Source organism: Chiroxiphia lanceolata, chromosome W (assembly GCF_009829145.1).
Source record: "Chiroxiphia lanceolata isolate bChiLan1 chromosome W, bChiLan1.pri, whole genome shotgun sequence".
Taxonomy (NCBI): Eukaryota; Metazoa; Chordata; class Aves; order Passeriformes; family Pipridae; genus Chiroxiphia; species Chiroxiphia lanceolata.
In genome coordinates this window covers 9,037,325-9,050,685 of record NC_045670.1, presented here as the reverse complement: position 1 = coordinate 9,050,685, position 13,361 = coordinate 9,037,325, and the positions used below count along the sequence as shown (strand labels likewise).

Here is a 13,361-nt window from a genome sequence, read left to right as displayed (position 1 = left end):
GAGACATACCCCGTGCCTCATTGCACTGCCCGGAATACCATCCTGGGTCTTGAAAAACAAGTCCTGTGGCGACACGGCACCCCGGAGAGAATTGAGTCTGATAATGGGACCCATTCCAAGAATGGCCTCGTAGACACCCGGGTCAAAGAGCACGGCACCGAGTGGGTGTATCATATCCCCTACCATGCACCAGCGGCTGGAAAAGTTGAGCGGTGCAACGGACTGCTGAAAACCACCCTGAAGGCACTGTGTGGGGAGACTCTCAAACACTGGGAGCTGCATTTAGCAAAGGCCACCTGGTTGGTCAACACCCGAGGTTCCATCAATCGAGCTGGTCCTACCCAATCAGTACTTTTGCATACTGTAGATGGAGATAAAGTCCCCGTGGTGCATATGAGAGGAATGTTAGGGAAGACTGTTTGGATTACTCCCACCTCAAGCAAAGGCAAACCCATCCGAGGGATTGTTTTTGCTCAAGGACCTGGTTCCACCTGGTGGGTAATGCAAAAAGATGGGGAGACACGTTGTGTACCACAAGGGGACCTAGTTTTGAGTGAGAATGGTCTGTAATGTTTCATTGTATATATATATATATATATATATATATAAGTGTATATAGTTTTAAGGAGACATAGGTTTTTAAGGGGGTTAATTTGGGCATGACATGGACGGCATAGAATAAGGGGTGGATAATGTCCTGGTTAGAACAGTTGGGACCAATTCATCACTGGATGGGTGTAGCCCAAAACTATGTATTCTATAGCCTTCCATGCCATTTTCCCAGAAACTGTTGTCAGTAGAGACCTGCGAGGTGTGGGGGGGGATGTTCCTGAGCACCCTCATACCCTTTTATGGAATGAGCATCCTCATACCCTTTTATGGAATTCCCCGCTCTGAGGGAAGGACTAAACACTCTTTTATGGAATTCCCCGCTCTGAGGGGAGGACTGAACATTCCTGCCTGAACTGGAGAGTATATAAACCTGGAGATTCGGAACCTTTTTACCACTCGTGGGATCCAGAGGAAGACTGCAGCTCACTGCTCTCAACCAGACTGCAGCTCACCGCTCTTAACCAGACTGAGACCACCACCCTCAACTGGACTGCAATCACCACTGTTGGCTGGACTGCAGCAGCTCTCCCACCAGCAGGTTTTTCCCCTCTCCCTTTGCTTTGGACTCAAGGGGGGGCCCAGGGAGTACCGCTTTCTTTGTGCCCCAGGGTGTTGGGTTGCACTTTTGGGCTTTGTGGGTTAGGGTCGGTTGCTTGTCCGTGTGGTCGTACTTATTGTATTATTTTATTTAATTGTTATTCTGACTTGTAATCTCTCTTTTGAGTTGGGTTGGTTTCCCCTGCTGGTTAACTTTTAAACCAGCACAACAAGATATCCTGCTGTCTACCCCACATGATAGACTGCCAGCACAGAGGTTGCTATTCCCTGAGAAGTGTGCTGAAAGCCCTGAAAACTGCAGAACCAAGGATTTCATTGATTTTCCTCAGGTAGCCAGTCACAGTGGTCCAGGAGTGTCTGCAAAATAATCTTTTCTAAATCTGAGTACACAAGAAATTGATAGGTGAGGGGAAGCATAGTAAGATTCCAGCCACGCTAATTAAATGTCTGGGTGAACTGACAACATAGCTCATACACATCTGCAAGATGATGCTGCAGCATGCTCACTGGGGACTCACTAACCTCAAAATCCTTGCACTCCAAGCAGAATGAGTCAGAGGTTTCACATCTGAAAATAATACATAACCTGCTGGTTACCACAAGCACATATGACAGTGTAGTCCCACAGCTTCAAATCCTCATCTTGGTAAGATTAAGTCTGGCCATGACCAAAAGCTAGACTATGATCAAAGACAGAAGGCATATTGTAAATGCTGGGGATTAAAAGAAGTTTACTTATAGAATGTTAGGAATTGTGTCGGTTTAAGTTTAATTGTAACTTGCTTACAGCTTAGCATGAGTGGGCTCTGCTCAAAACTTAGCGTAGGTGAACTCTAAATGAACTGGTTTTTAGCATGAATGACTAAACAGGGGAGGAAACAGAGAAAGACTGGATACCTTCAGATAAGGACTGAGACCCTGGAGGGCCCCAAGACTGGCCCAAGCTGGAAGATAAGAGCAGTTAATGGCCTGCCCACGCAGACATGGAGAAAATTCAATGAGGTGTTAGAAGACCCCAGACCATAAATCACCATTGGACCAAGAGGCAGGTGCAAGGCATGTGAAGAGCGTGTGAAGATCGGGTGCACAGACTGTGAGGGTATAAAGGTTTAGGGATTTCTTTGTTCAGGGTCCTTCTCTGGAGGCACCCACCTCAAGCGGAAATAAACCTCTGCCTCAGAACATAGAGTCAAACTATTCTACACCCAAAGGTAAATTCCTGGACAGGTAAAGAATATACAACATCACTGGATGTATGTGGAAGATGAAGTTGCAGAGTTTGGATAGTTCTCATTGTTAAAATGAACAACATTCAGACAGACTGGCCAAAGAGGCCAGAATATCATTTCATTACTGAAAGAGAAGGATGAGAGGAAAACAATAGTGTACTTATTTAGCAGAAAAAAATAAAAATAAGATTAAAATTTTAAAAAGCATCAAATCTGAAGAGGAAATTCAACTGTCTAGAAAAATGTTAGATGTGTAGGCTGTAAACCCAAAAACTTGCTCATATACAGATTAAATTTAAACAGGGAGGTATAACTGAAGCAAAGATTTACATGAGTCAAAGTGCAGCGATTAACATTTCTGTGCTTCAAAACTGGCTTCTAGCCAGCGATCTTTAAGGTTTTAAGTTTAAATTCTAATAGATAAAAAGAATTGACGCAAAAGTTAGAGCCATGTCAGATGACCAAGTCACAGTTGATTTGACAGACAACTGAGTCGGGTTTTTTAAATAGTTTAATGAAAAAGGAAGGAGGTAATAGTCACCCAGGGTAACATAACTGATGCTAAAAGTCTCAAGTAAATGACCTTGGAATGTCTGTATTTCAAAAATTATAGTTTTCTAACACAGAAAAGCACCATACAGAAATACATCTTATCATATTAAGAAAAAGAACTTGTGGCAAAACTGAAGTAAAAAGTAACTTTTAGACGATGTGATCATGACTTGATTACATTTGTTATGTGCAAGCAAAAAAAGCCCAAAACTAGTAGTACAAATATTTCTTGTTTCATGAGAGATACTTGAACAAAAGATGACAGAATTAGGAGCGAGAACAACTGCAATGAAATTTAAAATGGGAACAACTGAGAGGCATTTCATAACATTTCATTAAATAGCTAGACAGCCTCAATTCCACAAAACAAAGAAACCTGAAAAACGGTAAAAGAAGTTTGGATAAGAGGGGATGTAAAAAGACAAAGTTGAAATAGGTAAGCCAAGACCTTCAGAAGTATTAAAAATTCTTAAAGGGGGGAGGGAGGGAAGTCAAATGAAGAACTAAAGGGTTCCAAATATTGGGGAGGGTCTTTTTTTGTTGTTTTTTAAACTTCATATTTTCACACCAAAAAAAAAAAAAACTTAAACCAGCATTGGTCCTCTACAAAATGGATATGGTTCTTCATATTAACACCAAAAAATCCACACATAGTCATATTTAAAGTGACAATGAAAGAGTTTCCACTACAGCAGTTAGTGAAGATGTTACAGAGCAGTTAGAACATTGTTGTTACTCAGCAGGTCAAGACACCTGTTATCAAAGAGATAACTGACTGAGAAGCCCTTCTGCCTTATAAATCTTGAAATACACAAAAAACCCCACCCAACAGGGAAGGGAATGGGACAAGTGAGAGTATGCACACCAAGAGTTATGCGGTTACAACAGTTCTAGTGGTTTGGTTTATAAATGCAGCAGTTTTGAGGAACTAGAGTTTCGCTAAGCAACTGATTTGGTGTCATACAACAAACATAGCACACATTAGAGTTCTTGAAGCAGTAAATATTAAATTATATAAGAGAAAGCCCTCAGGCAGCTTTGTTTCTAATAGGATCCCAGTGATACCCCCATCCTGATAAGAAACTTAAATATCTTTATCCACGAGATAGAAAAAGTCTAAACTTACTACTGACAATACCTGTAGGCGACACAAAAGTTGTGAACTGGTAAATTACAAAGAGGAGATGATGATGTGAAGTAATTGGAATAACCTGTAAGCCAGGAACAGACAGAGACTGTGCTTCTGAATACAGCTAAATGAAAGGTTAACTATACAGGAATAGAGAAAGCAGGTTGCAAATGGTGAATGAACCCATCCTGAAAAGCAATTATTTTGAAGAATATTTTAGTTATGGTAGATAGTCATCAAAACCCAAAGAGTTTGATGTCATAACTAAAAAGGTTATTGTATTCCTTGTACAAATCTCAACAGTGGCATCTCAACTAGCAGAAGAGAAATTTTACTTCTGCAGTTGTAGTAAAGAATATATACACCTCTGTCTTGGGACAAAAAGTGGTTAACCCCAGGGGGTGGTGTTCCTGGTGTGCCAGGGCCAATCAGAAGCTACATTTTGCTACTGTAAAAATCAACATATGGCACAGGCTGGAAGAGAAGGAAGTTGAAGTAGTTGAAAAAAGTTGTAGCCATGTTGTGAGCCATGAGGAGGGAGGGTCAGTAGGCCCTCCCCTCCAGCCCCTGGTTGGGAGGCCTGGAGCAGCGCAGTAGCTGAGTGGAGCCCCCCCCGAGGCTGGTGATCGAGGGGGACTCCGAGAGAATCGGAGAGACCCCTGGATCGCACCTTCTTCCCCTCCTCAGTGGGGGGGAAAGAAGACTGTTGCTTGCAGAGTTGAACAGAGACAGCAATGGCTGAAAGCCAGAAAGATAGCCAGCAGCAGCGAAATGGCGTGGAGCCAGGCTCAAAGACGCAGAGAGATGTCCTGCAACGAGGGAGAGCTGGCAACAGAACAAACTCAATGAAGACTGTTTTGGGGGTAAGACTGAATTGTATCTCCCCAAAACCCCTTCTAGAGACCCTCTTTTGGAAAGAGGGGTGGATTTCCATTTGAAGGGAATTCTGAAATGCAGCAGCACTGGAGAAGAGTGAAAGCCTCTAAGGAAGTCCCCCAAAGGCTCAGGTTCGAGGGATTGGGATTTTCACAAAGTAAGAACAGAAAGATTCTGACTGCAATACTCAAATCTGCTGCCTTAAAAATAAAGGACACTAACTAATACCACAGAAACTAATTTGAAGGAACTGTGACCTGAAAGGTGACAAAGATTTTTCTCTTTTCTTCCTGGTCCTTGTTGAAGAAAAAGAGAAATTTAATCTAATGTAAATATATTATTTCATCGTAGAAGAGATAGTTGTTACCTATATATATGTATGTAAATAAACCTTGTAAGCATTTTCCCCTTCCCCCAATGCTGAGTAGTTGTGTTTTATCTGAAAACCCTCTCACACTGAAGCAAATTGTGGGAGGAGGGCTTGGAAATTGGATTTATGAGGGGTCTCAAACCCCCACAACCTCAGTGTTCATTTCTCATCGTCTGTAATTCAGAAGTAATGTTGGAAAGGATTAAAAAGAGAACTATAAGAATAGTTAAAGAACTCAAAAATTCACCCAACAATTAGTATGAGGAAATCAATTAATTTAGCTTCATGATAGATACAAACATTAACAACTATCTTGGTCTCAGTTTCTAAGTGCACGTGGGTCATATATCTAACATCAGAGGTCAAAATAGACAAAATATAACAAGTGACTAGAAGCAAATCTGGAAAAATTCAAGCTGAGAACAGGGACAATGTTTCATAGGGGAAAGTTATTTTTTATAACATACCAAGAATTGTGCAAGCACATCGGTCTGTAAGAGTTTGTGGCTCGAGACTGCTTTTTTTGCCCTTGTGGATCAAGATAAGGGTAGTTTAATAGGTGAAACAAAAGCTACAGGTGTAAGCAAAGCAAATAGCAAAAATTCACTGCTTTGTCACTTCCTGGGCCTTAGCATATACAACGTTATTTGGGAAGACAAATGCCATTTCCTCCTTCCTCCTTCTTTCCCAGAGTTTTTATTGCTGAGCACAACATCCTACCTCCCCCCTTATTGACTTGAGGTTGGGAATGGGGGAAAGGGTGTGGACAGAGTGGGAAAAAAAAAAAAAAAAAAGATAAAAAACTTGACACTGTGAAAGCACTGCACAGCAATAGCCAAAACATTGGAGATATCAACAATAGTTTAGTCACAAAACCAAAACACAGTACAATAAAGGTTACTCTGAGGAAAATTAACTCCATCCCATCCAGATACAGTACACGCATTTACTTTTTGTTGCTAGTATTGCCCTGGTCTATGAGATGAAGTGGCACACATAATGCTTAGTAAAGCCAATATCAGAGTGTTAAAAAAAAAAAAAAAAAGAGGTCCCATATTAGATCCTCAGTTTCCCAAGCCTGATAGGTTCCTAAAAGTACAAGGAATAATGGCATCTTTCCCAACTTTAATGCATTTGAGTTTTTCTGGCCTTATAAAGCTAGCATTTGCTGCTATGGAAACCTTCTGGTCTGACTTTCTGGCCGAATCCCATTTACCCAGAAACATGGATTGAAGTAGTTTCAGACATTCTTATCCAACGTTCTCTAACATGATCAAGAGAATTAACATTAAGATTAAAGACTTGAGGGTTGGAATACTCTCACAAGTATAAATTGGGTGAGGAGTGCCTGGAGAGTAGCCCTGCTGGGGGTGCAGGTCAGCAACAGGCTCAATAGGACTCAGCAGTGAGCCCTGGTAGCCAAGAGAGTAAATCACATCCTGGGGGGCATCAAACACAGCCAGTCAAAAGAGGTGATTATACCTCTGTATTCAGCATTGGTGCAGTCTCACCTTCAGCACTATGTGCAGTTCTGGGTCCCACAATTTAAGAAGGATGTGAAGGTCCTTGAATGCATCCAGAGGAGGGCAACAAAGCTGGTGAAGGGCTGGAAGGCATGTCCTGTGAGGAGTGGTTGAGGACTCTGGGCTTGTCTAGTTTGGAGAAAAGGAGGCTGAGATGTGACCTTATTGCTCTCTACAGCTTCCAGAGGAGGGGAAGTGGAGAGGGAGGTGCTGATCTCTCTGGTATTCAGTCTGATATATCAGACTATTGCACTAAGTGCCACATCCAGTCTCTTCTTAAACACCTCCAGGGACAGTGACTACCACATCCCTGGGCAGCCCATTCCAGTGCCCAATCACTCTCTCTGTAAAGAACTTCTTCCTAATGTCTAACCTAACCTCCTCTGGTGCAGTTTAGGACTGTGCCCTCTTGTCCTACTGCTGGTTGCCTGTGAGAAGAGACCAATACCCACCTGGCTACAACCAGTTGCCAACTGGATGCAACACCATTCACCATCACTCTCTGGGCCTGGTCATCCAGCCAGTTCTTAACCCAGCAGAGAGCACACCTGTCCAAGCTGCGGGCTGCCAGCTTTTTCAGGAGTATGCTATGGGAGACGGTGTCAAAGGTTTTGCTGAAGTCCAGGTAGACTACGTCCACAGCCTTCCCCTCATCCACCAGGTGGGTCACTTGGTCATAAAAAGAGATCAGATTGGTCAGGCAGGACCTACCCCTCCTAAATCTGTGCTGGCTGTGTCTGATCCCCTGGCTGTCCTGTAGGTGCCATGTGATCGCACCCAAGATGATCTGCTCCGTAACCTTGCCAGGAACTGAGGTCAGGTTGACCAGTCTGCAGTTTCTCAGATCTTCCTTCTGGCTCTTCTTGTGGATGGATATATGTTTCCGTCCTATACAAATTCGGTAATATTTTTAAAAGGGAAGTACAAATTTGGGGTCCCTTGATTTTTTGACATATGAGCAAAATTAAGATAGAATTCTTTGACTATTGAGCTTCTAAGATAATTTCCATTAACTTCAGTAGATCACTTCTAAAGAAGGAAAACCAAAACAAAACAACCCAAAAGAAAATCCTTTATAAGAGCTGAAAATAAAATATTCCTTTATCATGCATTAAAAAAATTAATATGCTCTTTTCCAGCAAATGTGAAATCATATCGCATTGATATCAAGATGATGATTCATGTTTTCCTCAAAGCCAGTTCTTTTTATAAATGAATGTATATGTCTATATAATAGATCAGGGTTTGTCATGCAGAATCAAATTAGATAACCTTAGAAACAGTTTCTCCAAAGTAAGATATACTTACCAATCTAGTTTCAACATGCATCATCAAGATATATCTTAAGTATTTGCTTGTTATCTAATCATAAATACATACTGCTGTAACTAAATAAAATTATTTTCAAGTGTTCAGTGCAAGTATGGATCAATGCAAGATGATAATAAAAGGTTACAATCTCTTTCAAAATAATTATATTTTCAGCTTTAATAAAGAGCAAAGAAAATAGTCAATTTGAAAATGCTAATCAATATCAGCATTTTTAAATTGTGCACAAAAAAATGAAACATGCGTAGTATCAGTTTATCTACTTATGTAAGTAGATGAGACTGTCTATTTGCATACATATTGCAGATTACAGCAGGGAAAGAAGATTCATTGTTGGCTTGATGGGTCCACTTCCTCTTCAAGGTTTGTTAAGTCTAAGTCTTTGCTAATTCACAGAGTTCTGTACACGAATCTTTCATTCAGCTACAACAGGTATATAAAAAACCCCACAACATATATATATATCCTTTAGGTTTGGAGAACGAAAAAAAGGTTTCCACTTAAGACTAGTTGCAATTCATGCTAAATTCAAATGGTCTACTTATCATATAGATAATGAAAAGATACTCATGTTTGACACCTTGCTTCACTGATTCATTTGCTATTTCAAATGAAAAGAACACCTTTGCCTTAAGACCCATGTTTTGCATGTCACAACACCTGCAAGCGTGATACAAAACAGTAAACACACTGTCAAGCCCTCCAATACTTAATTTTGCCAAAGCTTATAGATATATAGACATACCTTGCCAAATATTGCTGATTATTTTCTTAGATACTCCTGATGAGAAAATAATGCATAACACAAGTATATACAGTGTACAGACATAGTATGTCCAGTAGTTAAGGTTTATGGCAACAAACTTTTAGGTCCAAACATTGCTTTCTGAGACCAAGTGAAACTTCCACTGATGACAGTCAAAATTATATACATAGAAAGCTAGAGTGCATGGCTCTTACTACTTAACAATAAATATGTATATACATGCTTAAAACACAAGTACACAGAATATGTACAGTGTTTGGTGCATATCAATATACAACACTAAAAACGTATAATTTTTTTTGGTACTATAGCAATAAATGTATTTACAACAGCAAACAACAAATGGCTATTAACAACTTTATGCTCTGGAGAACAATCATAAGGTTTTACAAAATGTTCAGTAGTAATGGAATACAGAAGAATTTCAAAAATATAAGAGATGAAAACAAGATTCAGTGGAAGACTGAATTTGCTCCAAAGTACATTAAACCATTACAACCAACTTGTGCTATAACTATGTCTTTGTAATACATGTCAGTGCATATGCTAGTCCTCACTTTTTAGAATTACAATAATAAGAGGTACTTGGTTTAATTTTATAATAGATTAGAACAGGACAATGATGTTCAATGCAGCACCTAAAAGTGGTATTTTAATGTTTAATCATGGAGAGGTTATATTTTTTAACTAATAATTTAAAATAATCTTACCATGCAAAAAGTTTTCCAGAAATTATTTTCAACATTTTAAACTCTTTGATCCCATGAGAAGTAAAAACATATCATTAATGCACAAGAAAGTTGCACACAGCATAATGTGTGTCACACAGTAACAGTAACCAACACAGTTAAGAGGGAAATATTTCACTTTGCAAGGAAGCACTATAATTTCTACAAGTTAAAGAGGGGAAAAAATCCTCCATTCTGACCCAGAACTTTTTATTTATATTTGCTACATGTGTGCCTTTGTATGTACATCTAATTTTTAAACAAGAAAAAAAAGTGGCATAGATATGTTCATTTTTCCTTAAAACCTTTTTATTTAATACCTCTTACTTCGCACTTACAGCAAGTTCAAAGAGTACATGTGGTCAGTTAACACAGCTCAGTTTAAGCCGTGTTATCTCCTTGTGATCAAAAGGATACCTTGTTCAAAAGCCTTTAATCCACTTAGGCTTCTAAGTCCAACAACACTTTTCAAAGTGGGACTGAGAAGTTGGCACTTTTGAAAAATGTTTACCTAACGTTTACATAAAATAAAGTTAAGCAATACTGTTACTTTAAGTTTTGAGGGATAAAGATATGTAATGGGACAGTAAAGGTCAAGTCAATTAAAAAAATGGATGGCAAGTATGTTCCCAGTTTCACCATTTTAATTATTATTTTCCTATTTTTAAAATGGTTTTGTCCATCTCAACCATATGAATTACTCAAACAAATAACACAGAGTTAAGAACTGAACAAATGACTGCTGGGGAAGCAGTGAGAGTGACTGAAAGTACTGTCAGACACTTAAGAGAAACCCACTAATTAAAACAAATTTTTAGAAAGGTTGGGTTTTTTTTTTTAATAAATTGAAACTTGAATCTCTATCCAACCCCATGACTTCAGTGGTTTACTGCTATACTGCATTTTACAATATTAACTGTTAAACAGTTGCATGTGCACAAACACTTTCAATCAAATATGTGACTGTGGTTGACAACGTACAACACAAAAAATGTGTACACAGTAACAATTTCTACACTGATTTCTACTCAAATACAGATATGCTATTAAGTATGAAGCCGAACATTTATCTCGGTTCTGTGTACATCATGCTTACATGTTCAGAAGCATGGTTTATACAGATACTGATATATGCAGTAAACATTCATACAGGTAATCAGTGCATCTTCTTCAAAGCTAAATGATGGTTTCTTATCTATTTGCCCTGAAAATACTTTATTTCATGTGGTCGAAAAGTAATGCCACAATTAGGCCCTAATCTACCATTACCTATGCATACCTTACCATTACCAGTGGGTGGATCTTATAAAACAATACAAGATCTGCACTATTGATTGTGGAACCAAATCTCTGAATTCCTTCTCTGGGTGGTATATGTTGTTACCATTCAGTAAGTTTCATTCATTTTTAAAAACTTGGGAGAAACCTCTAGCATTGCTGCAAGAAGACCATGAAATGCAGCAACAATTTGGACCTGAGTAACAAGTCAAATATCAACTGCCTCTCCTGTAGCAAATGCATATAGTTAAGTACTTAAACATCCATAAAATTTAAAAAATGTAAGCTATCTGTCCTCTATTTTATCTTGGGTTTGCATCATGAAATAGCCACAGCACACACTTCCATCAACCAAAGATTATACCAAAATGAGACAGAATGTTATTACTGGTAGCATCGTATCTGTCTCCACCCTTCCTTTTTCCACATCAGTTAAGGATCCCAATACCTTTCTCCATATACAAAAGACCAACTGTATTATTTAAAGTAGGAAATAACACATTAGTAAGCAAGCATTAAAATAAATTCTGACTTTCTTTCAAATCTCCTTACCTTACTGAAAAGGCAGCTTATTACCCCAATATAAATCATTAGTTTCATATACATAACCCAAGACAAAAGTCTTTGGCATAAACACTCCACATCCATTTGGAACATTCCCATTCATCCAAACACTGGTGCAGACATATTTCAAGGCCTGCTAGTTTACGGCAGAAGCTGTATTACCACAACTCCTACACAGTGTAGTAGAGCACATCAGATACAGACAAATGTGTTTTAATTCAAAAAGCTTATTTTAACACAAGCCAAATTCCTATTAAACAAATATTGCCTTTGCACACTTGTGGCTCCAAAATAACAACCTGTTTTAATAAAAGATAAATGATACAATAGGTTTTATTTCCTGAACAGTGGGTGGATTCCAAAGGTATTAAAGATCCTGCAATCCACCAGTATGCTTAAGGTTACTCTTCAGCTTCATGGGTGCATCTGGGTCTTTATGGTTTCTTTCTCATTTTGCTTTAAAAGTCAGTCTACAATTTCGGCATAAGCCTCTTATCCCATTTTGTCTCATTAAATAAAACTCACAATTTAAAAAATGAAACCGGTGACCCAACAACCTAAGACTCACAGAACAATGCAGATATTAAAAGCCTGTCACCATCAATCTGCAAAGAAACCCCCCTGCAAGTTCTTTCATTAATCTGCTCCTTATCACCACTGTCCTACACCCATCATCGCCGATATTCCCCCCAAACCCCCTCTACTGACCAGCCATCCTTTCCCTCTCCATTTTGGAAGACCGAGTTCCCTACCATATCAAACCCACCCATAGGAACCACGGTTATTTACCCAGCTACAAGCACCTCGGCGAAGCCTGCACATGAGCGTGCATACACAACACGGTGGCGGAGGAATGACGAGCGGGTCACTGCCACCATCGCCGCGGCCACCCCGCAAAGGTGGCAGGCGCCCAGGGGAAACCGAACCGATCACGCCATGTAATGCACCAGTGGGACCAGCCGGACAGAGCCCGGGGCGGCGATGTCTGGGCTGCACCCCCCCGTGGTGCTTAAGGCGTGTGTGCTGACTGCGGCCCGCACTCACCCAGCAGCAGCAGCTTCAGTTCCCGACGGGCGTCCCGCTTGTCCCGGCGCAGCTGCCGCTCGATCTCGTCGTTGATCCGCCGGGCTTCCTTGGCTTCCTCGCTCAGGCAGCACGCCATGATGGACTCCAAAGTCATTCTTCCTAACTGGTTCAGACACAACCCCCACCCTAAAAGTGCGCGCACACACACCCCACCAGAGCACCAGCCCCGGGGGACACAGACGCTCTCTGCCCGGAAGCCCCACCTGGGCACTGCAGGACAAGGGCAGGGAGCTGCCTCGATGACACACACGTACAAGGAGAAAGAGTGGGCCCCTGGCAGCACAGATTCCCCCGTTCCCTGCCTCAAATAGTCGCTGCTTCCAACTCCTCCTCTCCTCTAAATTATACACCAAGCAACACGAAAACAATCCACCATTGCAGCCGTGGCTGCACTAGTGCTGTCTACGCGAGCCAAGCTGCTCAGCACAGACACCCTTCTCCCTCCTTCCCTCACCACTACTACTACTGCTGCTGCTGCTGCCGCTGCCGCTGCCGCTGCCGCCGCCGCCACCGCCGCCCGAGTGTCCCTCGCAAACTACACCCCCACCGCCCTCCAGAATAACCACCCCCCACGGAAATGGTAATGGCCGTTAATCCCTCCCCTCCTTCTTAATTACACTTCCCTGACGCTCCTTCTGTCCTAAAGCGAGAGTTCGGCTCCTCCGAAAGTAGGTAAGGCCGCCGCCCGGCAACCTCAACGTGCTCCTAGCGGGAGAACTTCCTTACAGTGAACCTTTCTTCCAGTCACGCTTGCCCCTCTC

The 13,361-nt window shown here is 41.0% G+C and overlaps 1 protein-coding gene across 1 annotated transcript in view; it reads right to left on the bottom strand.

Moving 5' to 3' along the window:
* Positions 1-12,694, bottom strand: part of LOC116780039 (guanine nucleotide-binding protein G(q) subunit alpha) — a 207,879-nt gene extending 195,185 nt beyond the window's left edge. Inside the window, exon 1 of the mRNA XM_032674548.1 lies at positions 12,559-12,694. Coding sequence (XP_032530439.1) covers positions 12,559-12,694 — 136 coding nt within the window. The remainder of the gene's footprint in view (positions 1-12,558) is intronic.
* Positions 12,695-13,361: the final 667 nt, after the last annotated feature.